Raw genomic sequence first — 22,144 nt, forward strand, 5'->3', positions numbered from 1 at the left:
ATCAGAGTGGGTGTGGCCTCCTTAGCATTATGTTTACCCCAAGAAAAACAAGTCAAAAATGTTGAATTTATTTCAACAAGATTTTATTACTTGTAATAGAAACATATAAATACCAAAATTTCAACATAAATACAGAAGGAAAGGTCTGTCTGGTGTCCACTGCTGTACTGATTTGGTACACGTCCTTCATGTGATGCGTCACCAGCACACTGCCTGCTGTCACAATCAGGACAGTAGAAGTGGGTTTCTTTCCATACTTTTTTTCATTGCTTGTGCATGAGAATTTGTAATGTTAGAACTTGATCCATATGATTGATGCTGTCCATTGTATTATTGTAGGCTAGGCTTAGTGGCTTCCACATTTCCTCTGACATGAGAACTGACAGTTGCTGCATTGTTTGGGGGGCTAACTTGCACCACTGCAAACCTTTACGTGACTAAATTTATCAGGTAAATCATGGCGGTTCGGTAATACAGTGGCCTTACTCATCAGTTTCCCTATCCGTGTCAATGTCTCATGACCTATTCACATTGTCATCACTTACGCTTGATTTGACTAATGGCTTAGTTTCAGGAGTTCTAAAATTTTCTTTGCAGCTTCTCATTTACACACCATTATGGTTTGGTTAAAAGCTCCACCCCAATTATGAATATTGATGCGTAGAAAATGCATAGAAATATTCGTGATTTTTTTGCAGCATGATGTTATTTTATCCACTAGATGGCAGCAGAATACTGTCCCAAGTAACACTACATCAGATTATAACAGCTTAACACTAGAATTACCAGAGCCTACGAAAAGCCTACGTAGATCTGTTCCACTTTTAATTGCTTCGCACCTCTCTGTCAGCATCTTTTGTCCTGTAAATGTGTTGATAAGCAGCAAGCAGCCTGCTATCACATCCCCCACCGCCACACAGTTTTCTCAGCTCAAGTCTGTTTACCTGCGTGTCAGTTGCTTAGAGTTGTATTGAGTGAGAAGTCAAGCAAAATGACATCCATCTATCCACACCTTTTATAAATATATATCGTTATTTGGAACAAATGCATTTCATGTGTGTTCCGTGTCTACAACGATCTATGTAAACACATTGTTAAAACAGAAACGTTTTTCATGTTTTAGTAACAATTGACAAAATCTAGACATGAAGTGTATAATGTGTGAAGCCTGAAGTCCAAATATCAAAGAAACACTTCCACAAAAGGTACAAATATAACAGAACAAGCTGTTTTTACATAGAACTCCAAGGCTCGGAGACAACGACAAGGAGATTTCTTTGGATTTTTTAGCACTGATCAAAGACTCTTAAATGTCAAAGTGAAAACAGATAGCTACAAAGTGGTCTAAATTAATTACAAATATAAAAACACAAAATAATCAAAGGAGTAAGTATTCATCCCCTTCCAATCAGTATTTAGTAGATGCACCTTTGGCAGCCATGGCAGCCTTGAGTCTGTATGCACAGGCCTTTCTTTCTCTCTCTTTCTATCAGCTTTTCATATCTGGAAACTGTTACTGTTTCTGCATTCCTCTTTGCACAGAACTGCTCAAACTCTGTCACGTGTCATGAGGATCATGAGTGAGCAGCCTTTATCAATTCCTGCCACAAATACTCGCCTGGATTGAGATCTGGACTGTGACATGGCCACTCCAGGACATTAACGTTGTTTTGAATCCATTCTTGTGTAGACTTTGTCTACACGAAAATGGTGTTAGACCCTTAAAGAAATCAGAGTCCCAAAATGTCTAAAAAATGCCCACTGTTGTTACATCAAACTCCAGCAAGTCAGGAAAAGTCAAACACAGCATCATTATAAAGAATAAATTATTTCACAAAACGTGCTCTTCTTATTACAAAGATCCACTGAGCAAACAAGGCATTATATAAGTTGCCTAGAAGTCATTCCCAAAGCAAACAAATCCCAATACACAACATCTCAAGAATGATTAAAAATAATCCAGCAAAACAATAATCATAAAGGAGCAATAACTCACCTAAGAACTCACCAACACCACTACATTCAATGAACCGCAAAGGACTGCTTGTTTTCCTCACCTTAACAGTGCTGCGTGCAGGTCCTTGGCAGTGATAAGCAGGTGGCCCCACTTCTTCAGGAACCACCCACAAGACAAACACAGAACAATGGTGAAAATACATAGACACATAGAAGCTAAATGATTAACAATATTAACATAAACAGAAGAATCCATAACAGAACAAATAGACTAAAAACGTAATCTGAATCCAAGCTTTGAGGTAGAACCTGGCTGAAACATAACAGATGGAAAACAAGTCTTCTCCCAAGGTGCAGGTTTCTTACAAACTGTGTCCGATTCTACTTCCCAAAAAAGATAGCAATCGGTTATGAGTGCAGAATGCAGCTGCCAGAATCTTAACTAGGAAAAGAAAATCTGAGCACATCACACCAGTTCTGATGTCACTACACTGGTTACCTGTGCCATTTAGAATTGACTTTAAAATAATGCTTATAGTTTACAAAGCCTTAAATAATCTCACTCCATACTATATCTCAGAATGTCTTACACCTTACACTCCAAGTCGTAACCTTAGATCTTCAAATGAGGGTCTGCTTAGAATTCCAAGAGCTAAACTTCAAAGAAGTGGTGAGGCGGCCTTCTGCTGTTATGCACAATAAAATATGGAATAGCTGACCGATAGAAATTCACCAGACTAATGCAGTGGAGCATTTTAACAAACTGCTAAAAACCCATTATTTTAAAATGGTTTTCTCATAGCTTCATTTTAGTGTAACCCTGATATTCTATATATGTGTTTAATTATAATTCTTATCATATCTCCACAATCTATACTAATCCCTACTAATTTCTGCTGTTCTTTTTCCGGTTTTCTGTCTTGGCGATCTGCGCCACCACCACCTGATCCGGGCACCGTGCAGTCGCTACATTGATGGATTGAAGGCCTGATGTCCACATGACCATCATTATCAAATTCTTCCATGCGAAGCCTGAAAACCACGAGGACTGGTTGAGATCATTGATGTTAGGTAGAATGCCCAGTGGGGTCTGGGTGGTCTCGTGGCCTGGAACCCCTGCAGATTTTGTTTTTTTTTTTATCTCCAGCCTTCTAGAGTTTTTTTTTTTTCTGTGCTCTTGGCCATCAGACATTACTTTATTCTTTGTTACTCAGTATTGCCTAATCTTATTTTTATATTTATCTTGTAAAGCACTTTGAGCTACATCATTTCTATGAAAACGTGCTATATAAATAAATGTTGTTGTTGATGATTCTCTTTCAGGATTTCCCTGAATTTTTCAGCATTTATTTTCCCCCACAAGCCTTCCAGGTCCTGCTGCAGAGAAGCATCCCCACAGCCTGATCATGCCAACATCATGCTTCACGGTGGGGATGGTGTGCTTTTGATAATGTGCAATGTAACATGGTATTTAGTCTAATAGCTGTAAAGGTCAGGTTTGGTCTGATCAGAGCACAGAACTTTCTTACAGTTGACTTGTCTCCCATGTGACTTCTGGAAAGCCCCAGCTGGTACTTCATGTATGTTTTGTTTAAAAGTGGCTTTAAAAAAGTGGACCATAGTGTATTATTTCTTTAATGAACTCATGTAAAATGAGAAATTTCCTCATGGGGATAAATAAAGATCAAATAAGGTTTTTGTGTGCTGCCTACTCTAGCAGATTTCCAGCTCTGCTGTACTCTTTCCATTTCTTCATGATATATTTAGTGATTTAGATATTTCCTTGTCTTCTTCCCCTGACTTGTACTTTTCTTCGAGTTGCCTGGCATGTCTTCAATGTGTAGGTTAGACCAACTGAATTCCTACATGTTGGACCTTTCACATGTAATGAACTGAAACCTTAGACAGTAATCTCCTTTGAATTAATGGTGGGACTTCTAAAACCAAAGATGCTGCCCCATAACCCCATGATGTGGTGTCATATTAAAGAGGATCAATACCTATGTGATCAGTTATGTTTGTGTTTTATATTTGTAATTAATTTAGACCACTATGGTGATTAGTGTTAACAGAGTTTCCTGCAATCAGAAAACTTAATGTTAGGCTGTAACTGCTGCCGCCGCAAACAAAAATGAATAGAAGGCCTTATGATTGTTAAGCAGATTATGTGAGAAGGGTTACAGGTGATTTACAGCAAACTGCGTGTTTTGCTTTTTTTTTTAAATTTTGTTATAAACAAAATTAATAAAGTTGTGGTAGGGTTTCTTTTTTAAGATCTTGTTTCTTTTACTGCAATTTTATTTCATGGTTTAATCTTCACTTTCTGCTTGAGATGACCAATAAATCATCCGGGTGTATTTTTTGCAAATGATGAATGTTCGTAACAGAAAAGAAAAACAAATAGACACCATGACTTATTACTACAGTATTTTATTAAGCTTACAGTTTAGCTTACTTTGCCTCTTTTTTTGAAACATACTGCAAAAGTTTTGTTTCATTAAAATAATAGTTTAAAAAGTAAAACTTTGGTGTGCAAGTGTGTGCACCCACAAAGAATGAATGTCTTTTGAATGTGGAGTTGCATGTAGCATGATAGCTGCAGCTTTAAAGTGCTTTGGGGCTGTAATGTAGATTAATATTTAATATTTTGATAATTGCTTGTAAAATATCACTTTGATATTTAAAAGGAAGAAAAAGATTTTTGAAAGTAAGCTATTGTAATGTTCTTCCTCTATAGTTTTAGAAATGTGATTACTGATAGGGGCGGCACGGTGGCGCAGTGGGTAGCGCTGCTGCCTCGCAGTTGGGAGATCTGGGGACCTGGGTTCGCTTCCCGGGTCATCCCTGCGTGGAGTTTGCATGTTCTCCCCGTGTCTGCGTGGGTTTCCTCTGGGCGCTCCGGTTTCCTCCCACAGTCCAAAGACATGCAGGTTAGGTGGACTGGTGATTCTTAATTGGCCCTAGTGTGTGCTTGGTGTGTGGGTGTATTTGTGTGTGTCCTGCGGTGGGTTGGCACCCTGCCCGGGATTGGTTCCTGCCTTGTGTGCTGGGATTGGCTCCAGCAGACCCCCGTGACCCTGTGTTCGGATTCAGCGGGTTGGAAAATGGATGGATCTACTGATAGGAAGAGCACCACTTCTAATGAGGAGGGAGAATACTGACCAGAGAGGGTCAGTTTATGTCTTAATTACATGTATATCCTTTCTTTCTTTCTTGTTTTTTTTTTTTTTTTTTTTTACAAAACTACATTTATGCATCCTTTGAAACAGGAGAAGATGCTGAACAAAGCAGACAAAATTAAAGGGGTAGGGTTTATGTCTGAGCTGATTCCTTGGTGTGTCAGGGGCTACAGAGTGACAATAAGTGGAGGCTACAGGCTGTAGGCACTTTCTCTCTCTCTGACATTTTTCATCCTCAAAAGAGGCCAAGCCAGTACCCTCTGTCAATTCAAAGATAATGCAGGTGCAAAGACCAAGCCGGATCAGAACAACCAACAGAGAGCCACCCTGTAGCTTGTTATCAGGTTGTATTACTTTAACCAATACTCAGATTTGAACTGTGCTTATATTTTCAGCATGTTATGTATTATATGTAATAAATAAATGTGTACATTTGTCTCTTTCCTGTTGTGGTATTCTATCTTGTTGCTTGAGGTCACAGATATACAGGTGCTGGTCATAAAATAAGAATATCATGACAAAGTTGATTTATTTCAGTAATTCCATTCAAAAAGTGAAACTTGTATATTAGATTCATTCATTACACACAGACTAATGTATTTCAAATGTTTATTTCTTTTAATGTTGATGATTATAACTGACAACTAATGAAAGTCCCAAATTCAGTATCTCGGAAAATTAGAATATTGTGAAAAGGTTCAATATTGAAGACACCTGGTGCCACACTCTAATCAGCTAATTAACTCAAAAGCCTTTAAATGGTCTCTCAGTCGAGTTCTGTAGGCTACATAATCATAGGGAAGACTGCCTACTTGACAGTTGTCCAAAAGACGACCATTGACACCTTGCACAAGGAGGGCAAGACACAAAAGGTCATTGCTAAAGAGGCTGGCTGTTCACAGAGCTCTGTGTCCAAGCACATTAATAGAGAGGCGAAGGGAAGGACAAGATGTGGTAGAAAAAAGTGTACAAGCAATAGGGATAACCGCACCCTGGAGAGGATTGTGAAACAAAACCCATTCAAAAATGTGGGGGAGATTCACAAAGAGTGTACTGCAGCTGGAGTCAGTGCTTCAAGAACCACCACACACAGACGTATGCAAGACATGGGTTTCAGCTGTCGCATTCCTTGTGTCAAGCCACTCTTGAACAAGAGACAGCGTCAGAAGCGTCTCGCCTTTGGACTGCTGCTGAGTGGTCCAAAGTTATGTTCTCTGATGAAAGTAAATTTTGCATTTCCGTTGGAAATCAAGGTCCCAGAGTCTGGAGGAAGAGAGGAGAGGCACAGAATCCACGTTGCGTGAGGTCTAGTGTAAAGTTTCCACAGTCAGTGATGGTTTGGGGTGCCATGTCATCTGCTGTTGTTGGTCCATTGTGTTTTCTGAGGTCCAAGGTCAACGCAGCCGTCTACCAGGAAGTTTTAGAGCACTTCATGCTTCCTGCTGCTGACGAACTTTATGGAGATGCAGATTTCATTTTCCAACAGGAACTGGCACCTGCACACAGTGCCAAAGCTACCAGTACCTGGTTTAAGGACCATGGTATCCCTGTTCTTGATTGGCCAGCAAACTCGCCTGACCTTAACCCCATAGAAAATCTATGGGGTATTGTGAAGAGGAAGATGCAATACGCCAGACGCAACGATTCAGAAGAGCTGAAGGCCACTATCAGAGCAACATGGGCTCTCATAACACCTGAGCAGTGCCACAGACTGATCGACTCCATGCCACGCCGCATTGCTGCAGTAATCCAGGCCAAAGGAGCCCCAACTAAATATTGAGTGCTGTACATGCTCATACTTTTCATTTTCATACCTTTCAGTTGGCCAACATTTCTAAAAATCCTTTTTTTGCATTGGTCTTAATTGATATTCTAATTTTCCGAGATACTGAATTTGGGACTTTCATTAGTTGTCAGTTATAATCATCAACATTAAAAGAAATAAACATTTGAAATACATCAGTCTTTGTGTAATGAATGAATCTAATATACAAGTTTCACTTTTTGAATGGAATTACTGAAATAAATCAACTTTGTCATGATATTCTAATTTTATGACCAGCACCTGTAAACAGTAATGTAACATACTGTATGAGGGCTAATAGTAGATATTAGGGGTCATTTTGTTATGGTCTGTGTAATAAAGAGTATAAAAGGGAATAGGGTCAATCTAGGACCCTACCACGACAAACAGTGTCAGGTACAATTAACATAGTCATGAAATACACCCCAGCAATTTCAAATTTGATTTCTAAGATGAGTAAAGATGAACTAACAAAATACTTTCTCCATGTGATAATTTGAAGTTGAAATTTAGCATTTCCCATTAAACTGCAAAGTGTGTCAGTGTGTACTTATTATTAAGTGTATATAATCTATTTGTCAATTTGTTCATCTGTAAGGGTCATATATAATTTTTTTTAATCTTTATTTATTCAGTGAAAGTTTATTTTTTAATATTAAATTCCTTTTTGTGATTATCCAGGCCTTTAATGACCTCTTGGGCACGGCCACCAGCAGTGTCTCTGTCTGCAGAGAGAGTGTCGACCTCGTCGAGAGGTTTACTTACCTCAGCAGTAACATTCATGTCTCTGGTGACTCTTCCTATGAAGTCAGTAGACAGATTGGGAGAGCATGGGGTTTGACATGAGGTGGAAAGGGGTGTGTGGCACCCCTGATATATTTGCAAAAGGACAAAGGTCCAATTCTTTAGAGTCCTGATGCTTTCTGTTTCGCTATATGGTTGCAAGACATGCATGCTATCCAGTGATCTGAGAAGAAGACTGGACTCCTTTGGTACTGTGACTTTGTGTTGCTCATGGAGTCCCGAATGAGGCATATTACCTGCATTGTGAGGGAGCGTCAGTTACGGCATTACGACCATGTGGAGTGTTTCCCCGAAGGTGATCCTCATTGTTGGGGACCCGAGTGGCTGGACCAGACCAAGGGGTCGCCCACATAACACCAGGCTGCAGCAGATACAGGGTCACTTCCGGAGGGTGGGACTGAACGGCGTGTCTACCTGGGGGGGTTGCAAACCGGGATCCCAAGTTGTTTTTGTCGTGTAGCGGGTGCGGCAACGCACTGTACCAGTGTATGCTCCACAACTTGACTTGACTTAATTATTTATTGTTATTTTTTATGCTTTAACTTTATAAATTTAATAGTTGTTTATTAATGTTACCAAAAAATAATTGTAAAATTTCAATTTTCTGTGTTATTCTTTTTTCTTTTAATTTCCCAGAGCTGGGTGGTTAAGCTGGGAGCTTGAAAGTTATCACAGCATGAATGAAGAGGTTCAGGAGAACGTGATGGATACCTATGTCTATAATATCTGTGCATATAAAATGGGATTTTTTTTTTTATTATTTTATTGATTTTCCATCCATCCATCCATCCTCTTCCGCTTATCCATACAGCCACTGAAACTTTGTGACGGCACGAGACTTCAGGTCACGTGTCTGCAAAACAACCTCATTGAGGTAACTATTTTTACTGGCGGTGGCTCAGGGGAGAGAGTTTTTATTCCTCGCATCCCCGTTATACCCTCTGATCTCCCATTTCAATTCAAACGCCTCCAATTTCCAGTAAGGCTCTGCTTTGCAATGACAATTAATAAGTCTCAGGGACAGACCCTACAAAAGGTTGGCATTGATTTGAGGCAAGATTGCTTTTCACATGGCCAACTGTACGTTGCATGCTCAAGAGTAAGCTCAGCACACAGCTTGGTCATATTACAACCGGAGGGCCGAACTGACAACGTGGTATACAAAGAGATCCTAAACAAATAATTATTGATTCATTTTCCCTCAGTTTAAAAAGGTTTACTTTTCTTCTTAATAAAAATTTTAAAGCAGTACTTCGCCACTGTGAAGCACGGGTATTTTGATACGTAGATATGTGTATATGTAGATATGTATATATATGTATATATTTATGTATATATATGTTTATGTGTGTGTGTGAGTGTATATTATATATATATATGACAACAACACTTATAACAATGACAACACAATTACATATATATATATATATATATATATGTAGATATGTATATATATATATGTGTCAATGTATGTATGTATGTATGTATGTATGTCTATATATATATATATATATATATATATATATGTAGATATGTATTTACATGTGTATATATATGTAGATGTGTATATATATATGTAGATATGTGTATATATGTAAATATATATGTATATATGTGTCTGTGTGTGTATATATATATATATATATATATACATATATATATGTAGATATGTATTTATATGTGTATATATATGTAGATGTGTTTTTGCAGTTGGAGATCCACGAAGGGAGAAAAAACGAATCATATAAACAATGATTAAACTATACAACCCCCCCCCTTGATCATACTGACTTAGTCACCACCACCCACCCACCCCCATTCCCCCCCCCATACTGAATGTGTTGCTATATATTGCCTTTGATTCTTGTAAGTCTAAGCATTATCCTCTGATGAAGACCCCTGATAGGGGTTGAAAGCTCAGGAATAAAAAACTATTTTATGATACGTGATTCGTTTTTTCTCCCTTCGTGGATCTCCAACTGTAAATATGCAAACCGTATCACAGACCTTCTCTTCCATGTAGATGTGTATATATATGAGGATATGTGTACTGTATATATGTAGATATGTAAATATATATGTATATATATGTGTCTGTGTGTATATATATATGTACACGGGTATTTTGCTAGTTGTACTTATAAGTACAAACAGTTCTACAAGGAGCACTTGATGGACTGATTGAGTGCATTTATAGTTCTTGGGATGAAACGTTTTCTAAACCGCGAAGTCCGTACAGGAAAGTCTCTGAAACGTTTTGCCGTGGCTGAAGCAGCGTCTGCTTCATGCTGTATACCGATAATTCTCAATCCACTTAGCTGCTGCTGTGTGCAGAGCAGGCCCGGTCTTAGGTATTATGGGGACCTAGGCGAAAGGGTGGTCCAGAGCCCCCCTGGAAGCTCTGTGAAATGCGTGAAGATTAGACCAACGAGTATATCCGGGGCCCCCTGGACACCGGGGCCCTAGGTGGTCGCCTACTTCGCCTATGCCTAAGGCCGGGCCTGATTGGGACAAATAATGCTGTAGTATATTTAAGTATATATGACAATTGCTCACTCGGACAATTTGTTTTGGGGGCCCCCAAGAAGGCCCTAAGCTATAGCTTGTGTAGCTTATACGTAAATCCTGCACTAAGGGAGAGTAACAACACTAAAGCAGTTCTGGTATTTGGAATACTATGGCTATTCCCTGGACCATTATATTGCTGCAGGTTAGTTACAATCAGATGCATTACACTAATAAACAATATGCAGTTAGTTTCAGTGTATTTATAAAGCCGCATCAGGAATGTGGATCTAAGAAAGAAAGGGTGACCACACAGGAACAGTAGCACTGCTTTGACGCTGGGTGCCACCAGTCTGCAAAACTGAGTGGAGAAATTGCGTACGCCAAGGTATGAGTTACCGTGGAAATGTGCGTGGCTTTACGCCAAGTTTAGGTTTTATACATCGCAATTTGAGCGTGGAAACGTTCGTACGCAACATTTCTGTGCGTACACACTGTTTATACATGAGGCCCCTTGCCTTTTAGAAGAGTGGTAAGATGTAACAAAAATTAAACTGTTTGGCCATAATGATCACTGCTCTTTCTAGAAGAAGAAAAATGAGGTTTTTAATGCAAAAAAACATCATAGTATGGGGGTGCTTTGATGGAAATGTGCCTGAAGCACTTTAGAAAATAAATGGCATCATAAGGAAAGGGAAATTCTGAAGCAATACCACAAACCATCAGACAGTCAAAACTCAGTCTTCCAAAAGCACAATGATGCTAATCATTCCTCAAAATTGAAATAAAATGACTTAAAGACAACAAAGTGAAAGTACTTAAGTGGCCATCATGAAACCCTGACCTGAATTCCATAGAAAACTGTGCTGAACTGAAACTGAAAAATGTCTGAGCAAGGATGCCCACAAACCTTACACCAGTTATATCAGGAGGAATGAACAAAACATCCTGCAATGTATCATGATAAGCTTGTGGAAGGCGACCCTAAGCATTTGGTTCAAGTTAATCAGCTAAAAGGCCAGCCCACCAAATGATAACAAAGTGTATGGAAATCTACTGAAAATCTGAAACAGGCTGAGACTCTTATTTATTATGCTGACATAACCACTTATGAAAATAGAGTAGATAACCTTATTGAATTAACGCAGGGAGTGTATGGGACGTGTGGAGCTGGGAAATGTTATGTCTGACAGTCTTTTGTTCAGTTAGATGGACACGTACGGCCTTGGATGTTTATTTAAGAAGTTCTGGGAATCTAACTTGAATTGGGTTTAATCTATCATCTGTACTGCACACCCATGTAGCTTGATATTGACAATGAAAATAGGAGGTGCAGCTGGCAGTCTTACCCATAAGACCCCCCTAGGAACTTGAAAGTAACAAATACCTTACCCGACCAGAGCGCTGATCATAGCCAGTTAGGCGCAGACTTCCCTCTCCCGGTGGGGCATCCTTTACACGATCCACTATAAAACCCAGCACTGGATGCCCAGCTTGTTGAGTGAGCTCACTGTAAAAACAAGAACACAAAGCATAAAATATTTTTGTCATTTCAACATTTTGTCATTTTGAGATACCCCTGTTAGATTCCAGGTCAGAAATACAATAAAACCTTGTTATCCATGGATTCCATTCCTGCCAACTGGTTTAACCACTTTTATAAAAGTGTGACCCATTTTGTGACACCCACAGTCTACTAGAACAGAAGAAAAAACATTCTGAGAGGTCTGTTACACAGCAGAGACAAAAGCTCCACTAAGGGAAACAACAGTCTTTAAAACAGAGAACACTTTGGACGAAAACCATAATCACCGGTTACCTATCCACTTAATTTCTCCAAAATGACGTCAAGTCTAGTTTTGAAGGTCCTTAAAGTCCTGCTGTCTACCACACTACTTGGTCACTTATTCCATATGTCTATGGCTCTCTGTGTGAAAAAAATATATAATTTTAAAGTCACCATCTCGATCCACTGGACTAATTTCCTTCATAATTTAAACACTTCAGTCAGGTCTCCTTTTAATCTTCTTTTGCTTAAACTGAGAAAGCTCAGCTCTTTTAATCTTCCCTCAGAATTCATTAACTGTATCCTTGGAATAAGCCTAGCTGCTCTTCTCTGGACTTTTTCCAGTGCTGCTATGTTCTGCTTCTTTTACAGTCTGGAGACCAAAACTGCACCCAGTACTCCACACGTCAAGGCGCTATATAACCTGACATTCTGTTAGCCTTCTTAATGGCTTCTGAACACTGTCTGGCAGTTGATAGTGTAGAGTCCACTATGACTCTTAAATCCTTCTCATAAGGTATACTTTTGATGTTCAGACCTCCCATTATGTATTCAATCTTATGTTTTTTACTTCCTATGTGTAATTCTTTACATTTACTGACATTACATTTCATCTGCCATAAATCTGCTCAGGCCTGTATGCTGTCTAAGTCCTTCTGTGATGGTTCAATGGATGCTCCAGTCCACCCATCTTGGTATCAACCGCAACCTTAATCAGCTTGTTATTTATATTCCTATCCAAATCATTTATATACTATATATGTATTAAAAATAGTGGTACCCCCCCCCAGCACTGACCCTTGCTGGACACCACTCTTAACATCACCCAATTCTGTTAGGATTCCTTGCATCATCATCATCCTCTGCTTCCTGTGTCTAAACAAATTTTGCACCCTTCTGCACACAACACCCTGAACTCCCACTTCTTTTAGTCTGATGTGTGACATCTTATGTGTCACCTTACCAAATGCTTTCTGAAAATCCAGATAAATAATATAATATGCACCACTCTGGTTGTATCCTTTTGCTGTTTCCTCATAGTATTTCAGCAGGTTAGTAAAACACAACCTCCCTCGTCTGAACCCACGCTGAGCGTTCAGTAAAACCTCTATTCTTGCCGTCTTGTTCACATGGCTTCGCTTATGATAGCAAGTCTCTGTGTTCTGATAATAATTCTATGTGTTCTCAGTGTTCTATGCTGCTTTTTGGTAGTGCAGATGATAAATTACTGGGGTCTCGGTCACAAGTCAAGCAGATGAATGCAGATGACTGCAGATGATTTAACTGTTTCATTGTTGGTGTGTCTGCTGGCATGGCATCACACACTAGAATACTGCCTGTTGGGAGGCAAACAGTTTGTTGCTGGGGTGTGTGAACAGGCCACATTTCAAATAAAATGTTAACGAGACTTTGCATTGTCAGGACTTGTTTTAGTAAATCAATAAGAATCATTGTGTTTTACTGTGTGTTTAATGTGGTTTATGCATTTATGTATGTAACCATATAGTTTAATAATTTACTGTTACTGTATTACATCTGTGAAAATGTGAGCCTATAAGCTCTTTGAACCGCCGCTAAAAAAAATTAAAAACCATTCTGCTGATCTACACTAAGAATGGCGTCAGAGAGCAGAACATCAGGTTAGAACATTAGAACACTCTAGACGAGAACAGGCCATTCAGCCCAACAAAGCTTGCAAGTCCTCTTCACTTATTTCTTCCAAAAAAACAAAAAGTCGAGTTTTGAAAGTCAATAAAGTCTTACTGTCTACCACACTACACGGTCACTTATTCCAAGTGTCTATCGTTCTTTGTGTAAAGAAAAACTTCCTAATGTTTGTGCGAAATTTACCCTTAACAAGTTTCCAACTGTGTCCCCGTGTTCTTGATGAACTCATTTTAAAGTCACCGTCTTGATCCACTGGACTAATTCCCTTCATAATTTTAAACACTTCAATCATGTCACCTCTTAATCTTCTTTTGCTTAAACTGTCAAGGCTCAGCTCTTTTAACTCATCCCCAATAGCCCCTGAATCAGCCTTGTCGCTCTTCTCTGGACCTTTTTTCAGTGCTGCTATGTCCTGCTATGACCAAAACTGCACAGAGAACTCCAAATGAGGCCTCACCAGTGCATTATAAAGCCTGAGCAGGACCTCCTTGGACTTGTCCTCCACATATCGTGCTACTGTATATAACCTAACATTCTGTTTGCCTTCTTAATGGCTTCTGAGTTGTAGCAGCTTAGATTATTACAGGTAGCAAAAACAGTACGGCCAAATATATACACTGCTCCAAAAAAAAAAATAAGGGATCATTTAATCATCCCAGTGTAACACCAAATCAGTTAAGCTGAAAGGCTATCAGTCTGTCCAGTTATGAAGCAGAAGCAATTGTAAATCAACTTCATCTGCTTTGTGACAAGAGGTGCACTGGAGAAGCAACAGCAAGACAACCCCAAACAAGAAATGGTTTTACAAGTGGTGGCCACAGACAGCTCTCTCTTTATCCTTCCTGACTGATTCCTCTCTAGGTTTTGCATTCTGCTAGTGTCCTTGTCACTACTGGTAGCATGAGGCAGTACCTGCAGGCGATTTCAGTTGCACAGGCAGTCCAGCTCATCCAGGATGGCACTTCCATACGTGCAGTCGCAAGAAGGTCCCAAGAGCAGGGGACAGGTGGTTACATGAGGAGAGCTGGACATGGCTGAAGAAGGGTATGAACCCGGCAGCAGGACTCGTATCTGCTCCTTTGTGTGAGGAGGAGCACTGCCAGCACCCAACAAAATGACCTCCAGCTGGCTACTGGTGTGCATGTTTCTGACCAAACTGTGAACCTGCTCTCATCAGTGAGCAGAATGGCAGAGGTGCCAATTGTGTATTCTGTGGTGAATGTCAATCGAGCTGCACAATGATGGGTTGTGAGCAGAGGTTCCACTAGAGGACATTAGGCTCTGAAGCTCAACTGACTTGGTTTTAGACTGTGATGATTAATTGTTCCCTTAATTTTTTTGGAGAACTATATATTTTTGGCCATATTGTTTTTGGTATAATAATCTAAGCTGCTACAAATGGAGGCCCTGCTTTCTGACACCATTCTTAGTGCAGGTTAGCAGAATGGAATGAGGTAAGAATGTGTAAAGTTTTCCAGAAAGCACAGACAGACAGGGAGGTAGACTGTATCAACTCAGCTCAATCAGATAATGTGTGTTTCTGTACTAAATTATAACTAATTTTTATGCAGGTGTGGCTGAGTTAGTTTGTTTTATTGTGAACATTCTCAAAACTATTTTTTTTTATACTGAAATTCTTCTGTTTTATATATATTGTGAATTTTGTTTAATGTGAATGTAATCATTGTATCTGTTGTATATAGTTCCTATTTGTCTGTTGTAGCGGGGGGGGGGGGCTTTAATTAATGTAACACCCATAGGATGCACATGTGACGTACAGCAGACTCCTGGCAAAAGCTGGATGACGCTTTTGCAGGTAAGGCGCTTCTCAATGCTCTCTGTCTCCTGTAGCAAGCCAAACAAAATACCAATGAGGTTGGATCTCCGCTAAACCAAACACTTTTAAAATGCATTTCTGCCGACCAAAAGTGACAACAGAACCTCAAAACATATCAACAACCACATGGCGTGATGTTTCCATTCAGTTTGAGACAGAAAACACTCATTTAAAACTTGTCAGCTTATACAAGAGACGGAGAGCATTGAGAAGCGCCTTACCTGCAAAAGCGTCACCCAGCTTTTGCCAGGAGTCTGCTGTACGTCACATGTGCGTCCTATGGGTGTTACATTAATTAAAGCCCCCCCCGCTACAACAGACAAATAGGAACTACAGTAATCCCTCACTTATCGCGGGAGATAGGCTCCAAGGCCGACCGCGATAACTGAATTTCCGCGAAGTAGGGACACCATATTTATTTAATTATTTAACGTGTATTTGGACGTTTTTAAACCCTCCCTGTATTGTTTACAACCCACCATTTACTCTATTAAAAACAGGGACAACTGCTAAGCAATATGAAATCGGTAGATAAGTTTACACTTACTGTATAGCGAAGTACACGTAGCTATATATGACATGATGAATATGCTGCGCAGTAAAAATGATGACGATGAAGGTGATGATCCCCTGAATGCAGTATAAAGAGCACGTTAATGTTGAATGAGTGAGATGAGATGAGACTTCCTGGTTAATGCAGTGCTACGTCGCTGAGCCAATCAGCAGCACACAGGAACTTAACTGCATGCTCTGATTGGGTAGCTTCTCAGCCATCCGCCAATAGCATCTCTTGTATGAAATCAACTGGGCAAACCAACTGAGGAAGCAAATACCAGAAGTAAAAAGACTAATTGTCCGCAGAAACCCGCGAAGAAGCGAAAAATCTGCGTTATATATTTAGATATGCTTACATATAAAATCCGCGAAGTCGTGAATCCGCGAAAAGTGAACCGCGAAGTGGCGAGGGCTTACTGTATATACAACAGATACAATGATTACATTCACATTAAACAAAATTCACAATATATAAAACAGAAGAATTTCAGTATAAGAAAAAATAGTTTTGAGAATGTTCACAATAAAACAAACTAACTCAGCCACACAGGCTCACTCTGGATTAATGTAGATTCTGTTGGCTGTCAGTTTTCAGAAAATTGTCTGTCCACATGTTTAAGTTCTGGCACATGAAAGCACAATCAAGGAGTCAAGAGTTAACAAACTGATGAAGAATGACTTCTACTGAATGGACTGGACTTAATTGATACTCGTTAAGAGACAAAGGTGATTAGGTAGCCATTGGTATTTAGACTTACATTTCAAAAATGTTAGCATAGTTCATGTTAAATATCATGTTAACTGAATGGCAAAGGATGTACAGACATTGGTCTATAAATGTTACACACACTTGAACCCAACAAAAGCAACCAAAAAGGGGAGTTTCAGAGTGCTGGACAATATCCACATGCAACAGAAGTGCTACATAAAGGAGCCTGTCACTGTCCTCCTACAACAGGTAGTGCCAGTTCTCGTAAGCTGAGACCCAAAAGAACAAAATCAACTTATAACAGAAATGAAGTCAATGACAACTCACCAGCTCTTCATAAGAGACAGACGTGTCCATTCATTGACTGGTGCCACTATATTTCAAGGACATTGCTTTTCCTGTTATATTCCCACAGTTAGATAAACCTCTAGTGCCAGGATCTGCCAGTGCTTTCATCCAGCAATCTATGCTAGAGCACCCTACTCCATTATAGCGTTAGAAGGGTCACAGTTCGGCATTAGCTGTCCATCATTCATTCTGAGGTGTTCTGCACCAACTTGAAGAGCCGCAACTCCCATGGTGGAATGACTTGTTATCAGGCAGCTTGGAAATTCACAGTTAAGCTTTTTGCAGCCATCAGAGAGACAAACACTCATAAGTGCACCAGCTGATGGATTCCATCCAAGCAAGACTGTGCTATTTTGATTTTTCTGCAGAGGGTGGTAGAGACGTCAATGCACAGTACGTAAGCATTGTCACATTGAGAAGCAGGGGAAAGCAAGCAGCTGGAGCTCCCAAAACTGTGAGGCGAGGAGTGGCGGTGAGTGGCAGGCCATTTAGAAGGTGAGTAGGTGCCAGCAAAAATGAAGGGCATATGTGACTGGGCACCGCAACCAACTCAAGAGGTGAGAAGGAGGAGAGCAGAATTCAGCTTTCAAACCTTACAAAAACACATTGGCATAATCTCTAATTTTTTCTTTAAAAGTACACTAATCAAATATAATTTATAAAAGATAAAAAAAATCTCATGATTGCAGCATTTGACCTTCATTGCAGAAGGTGTGATTTTGAAATTTTGACCCCATCACACCTCTTCCATATACATGCTGAATATATTGCAAAATCGACTATAGCAGTAGTGCTCAAAATCAACAGGCCTTTACCATTTCACAGTGGTAACAGCTCTGACATGTTTCATTCAGATGGAATGATTTGAGAATCACATTTTCACACGGGCGGCATGGTGGCACAGTGGGTAGCGCTGCTGCCTCGCAGTTAGGAGACCTGGGTTCGCTTCCCGGGTCCTCCCTGCGTGGAGTTTGCATGTTCTCCCCGTGTCTGCGTGGGTTTCCTCCGGGCGCTCCGGTTTCCTCCCACAGTCCAAAGATATGCAGGTTAGGTGGATTGGCGATTCTAAATTGGCCTTGGTGTGTTTGTGTGTGTCCTGCGGTGGGTTGGCACCCTGCCTGGGATTGGTTCCTGCCATGTTGGCTGGGATTGGCTCCAACAGACCCCTGTGACCCTGTAGTTAGGATATAGCGGGTTGGAAAATGACTGACTGACTGACATTTTCACACACAGAGACACAAACATGGCTTGGTAACTTGGTCAAGTTGTATTCCGGGATGACAGGTAAATTAATTTTAAAGTCCATCCATCCATCCATTTTCCAAACACGCTGAATCCGAACACAGGGTCACGGGGGTCTGCTGGAGCCAATCCCAGCCAACACAGGGCACAAGGCAGGGAACCAATCCCGGGCAGGGTACCAACCCACTGCAGAATTTTAAAGTCAAAGTTGAAATTTTAACTCCATTCCAATCCATTTCTTATATGTATATTCACATATCGCTATGATATACGTAGAGAAAGAATTAAGAGAGTTTCCCACAAGGCCAGAAAAAGGCCGGTAGCAGTTAAGAAGCTAGACTTTACACAATAAGGCCATTGTTTTTAATTTTTATTTCTGTTTTGAACAAGCATCCTTAAAAGACATGTCACTCAATGCTTTGTCAAAGGTAGGTCCCCTGAAAGATTATGTATAAAGTAAATCGTAATGGGATTGGCTCCAGCAAACCCCCGTGACCCTGTAGATAGGATATAGCAGGTTGGATAATGGATGGTTGGATAAATCTTAATGGACTAAATCTTCTTCTTCTTTCGGCTGCTCCCGTTAGGGGTTGTCACAGCGGATCATCTTCTTCCATATCTTTCTGTCCTCTGCATCTTGTTCTGTTACACCCATCACCTGCATGTCCTCTCTCACCACATCCATTAACCTCCTCTTAGACCTTCCTCTTTTCCTCTTGCCTGGCAGCTCTATCCTTAGCATCCTTCTCCCAATATACCCAGCATCTCTCCTCTGCACATGTCCAAACCAACGCAAACTCACCTCTCTAACTTTATCTCCCAACCATCTCCTGGTTTCTGGTCAGTGCCACCGTCTCCAGCCCATATAACATAGCTGGTCTCACTACCGTCCTGTAGACCTTCCCTTTCACTCTTGCTGATACCCGTCTGTCACAAATCACTCCTGACACTCTTCTCCACCCTGTCTGCACTCTCTTTTTCACTTCTCTTCCACAATCCCCATTAATCTGTACTGTTGATCCCAAGTATTTAAACTCATCCACCTTCACCAACTCTACTCCCTGCATCCTCACCATTCCTCTGACCTCCCTCTCATTTACACACATGTATTCTGTCATGGTGGTCCTACTGACCTTCATTCCTCAACTCTCTAGAGCATACCTCCACCTCTCCAGGGTCTCCTCGACCTGCTCCCTGCTATCGCTACAGATCACAGTGTCATCAGCAAACATCATAGTCCACGGGGACTCCTGTCTAATCTCGTCTGTCAACCTGTCCATCACCATTAACAATAAGAAAGGGCTCAGAGCCGATCCCTGATGTAATCCCACCTCCACATTGAATACATCTGTTACTCCTACTGCAGACCCCACCACTGATCTTAATAGAGTAAATACTAAGTCCAAATTCCTGAACCTCTACAACAAGCATATTCTTAATCATTACATCGAGGCTCTCAAACCTCTTGCTGGCTAATATTTTCCTGATCGCACCATCTCACTATACATCAAATAGACATGTATGACATGTATGAGTGGGCCTCCAGGCAGGGATGCAGCAAGTTTCCTTGCCTGGACAGGAGGCCAGCACTGCAAAGGCACGGAAAACTGAGAGAAGATAATTCTATATTAATCAGGAGACAAACAAAAGATGTCAGTGTGGCAGTGGGTACACTGGCATCCTGGCTGGGTTTGACTCAGGAACAGGACCTGGCCAGGAGGCCAGTGTGGTGGAAGGAGAGGGGGAGACAACCTGGAAGGACTATGTGCTCCCCCAACACACTAGGAGGCAGCTTCCTTGGGCAATGTTACTAGTATGGATACCCTCAAGAGACACTGGGTATTGTATTCCCATAGAACAGCCTTGTAGGGTTCTGTGGGGGCTGCCAGGGGGTGCTGCAGAAATTCCTCATTCCTACTTTATTAGACTTCCATTTGACACAGAAGTAATTCCATCAGCTTATGCCTTAGCATCAGAAATACTCTTGGGTCCAAGATAAAAGAAGCTGCTCAACCTTGTCTGGGCAAGTTGGAGTCGATTGGAAGAGTACAAAGCTCACCTAGAAGACTGAAAGGAGAGAGGAAAAAAGAAGGAAAAGAATTGTGTTGGCTTTTACCGCTTTTGAAACCTTTACATGAGGTACTGTATTTGGCGAAAATACATCTTTGACTTACACCAGAAATGGTGTCTGTGAGGTTGTGTCTGAGGTTCTGGGTGCTTCAATGCCCCCCAGTGGTTATATTACATTAAATATACTGTCATCAACAAGCCATGAAAATGGCATAAGTGTCCTCACTGAAAGATGAGATGTTGAAATGGTGTGTGCAGCCACATTATCGATGTGTTATTGTACCAGAGGTGAAGTTGAAATTTGTCGCAACCATACCTGCTTAGCACATCAAAACTTACTGACAATATGAAACAGGAAAAGGGAGAAAAATTTGTGCCTCCTCTGGGAAAACTACTGTACACCATTTTTATTTTTTACTTGTTGAAATAGGTTAGGTAATTTATTATTCCATCCATCCATTATCCAACTCACTATATCCTAACACAAGGTCACGGGGGTCTGCTGGAGCCAATCCCAGACAACACAGGACGCAAGACAGCAAACAAACCCCGGGCAGGGCGCCAATCCACCACAGGGCACACACACACACACCACGCACACACTAGGGACAATTTAGGATCGCCAATGCACCTATCCTGCATGTCTTTGGACTGTGGGAGGAAATCGGAGCACCCGGAGGAAACCCACACAGCAGACACGGGGAGAACATGCAAACTCCATGTAGGGAGGACCCGGGAAGCGAACCCAGGTATCTTAACTGCGAGGGAGCAGCGCTACCACTGTGCCACCGTGCCGCCCTAATTTATTATTATTAACTGTATTATTATCTACCAATACACGAGAGTTAGGAGTAAGGAATGTTAACTCTACTAGAGTTTTAAGATATATACAGGTATAAGGAGTACATTAGTTAAGCCAATTAATGTTTTCTATGAAATGACATGATGTTCTAAATTTTAATACATTCTTGTTAATCAGATAGCCCTGTGCCAAGACCCTGCACCACATCCAACCACAGGCCTATGAACGACTCCACAAGTGTCCTACAGCCGGAGCAGACACAAAGGCATCGGCATTGCAAGTCTGCAGGCAGAGACTCCTTGGAACAAAGTGAAAAATCTGCAAAATCCGGTGACCAGGCTGAGTATCAAACTATGTTCCTAGGTGTCTGAGGCAGCAGTCCTAAGCATTATATTACAGAGCCACCAATAGATAAGTTGAAGTTTTATAATAAAAACTCATTCCATCTGTCCATTTTGGAAACATACTGTATATATTCCAATGCAAATCTGCATGTAGATGTAGCTTATCCTGGCATCGCTGAGCACAAAGGTGACACCACTCCATGGCAGCACTGTGACACCCCTGTACACCCTTCAATGATGCCCATTCTGCATTTCCAAGCTTATATAAAAAGTTAATTTTTTTTTTTTAAAAGCAATGCACCATAGAGAGAGGAGGTCACCCACCTCTAACTAACTGGGGTCAAGGCTGCATGGTGCACAGTAATCCCAATTATTTTTAATCCTGTTTGCCAAGCTTTTTGAAACATATCTAACCACTTGTTAAAGTGATAAAATAATCCTTTTTTTTTGCAAATTCAATTATTGCTTTCATATAAAGAGTCCCCGTGTTTAAAATCTGACCTGAGGGACCTGCTACTGTATTTCCTCCAAACAA

At 40.7% G+C, this 22,144-nt stretch overlaps 1 protein-coding gene across 2 annotated transcripts in view; it reads right to left on the minus strand.

The window, feature by feature from the left end:
- LOC114658825 (uncharacterized) overlaps nt 1–22,144 on the minus strand; it is a 148,679-nt gene that overhangs the window by 71,842 nt on the left and 54,693 nt on the right. For both annotated transcript variants that reach the window (XM_051932700.1, XM_051932701.1), the window contains exon 15: nt 11,641–11,758. In XM_051932700.1, coding sequence (XP_051788660.1) covers nt 11,641–11,758 — 118 coding nt within the window. The remainder of the gene's footprint in view (nt 1–11,640; nt 11,759–22,144) is intronic.

Source organism: Erpetoichthys calabaricus, chromosome 10 (assembly GCF_900747795.2).
Source record: "Erpetoichthys calabaricus chromosome 10, fErpCal1.3, whole genome shotgun sequence".
NCBI classification, from domain to species: domain Eukaryota; kingdom Metazoa; phylum Chordata; class Cladistia; order Polypteriformes; family Polypteridae; genus Erpetoichthys; species Erpetoichthys calabaricus.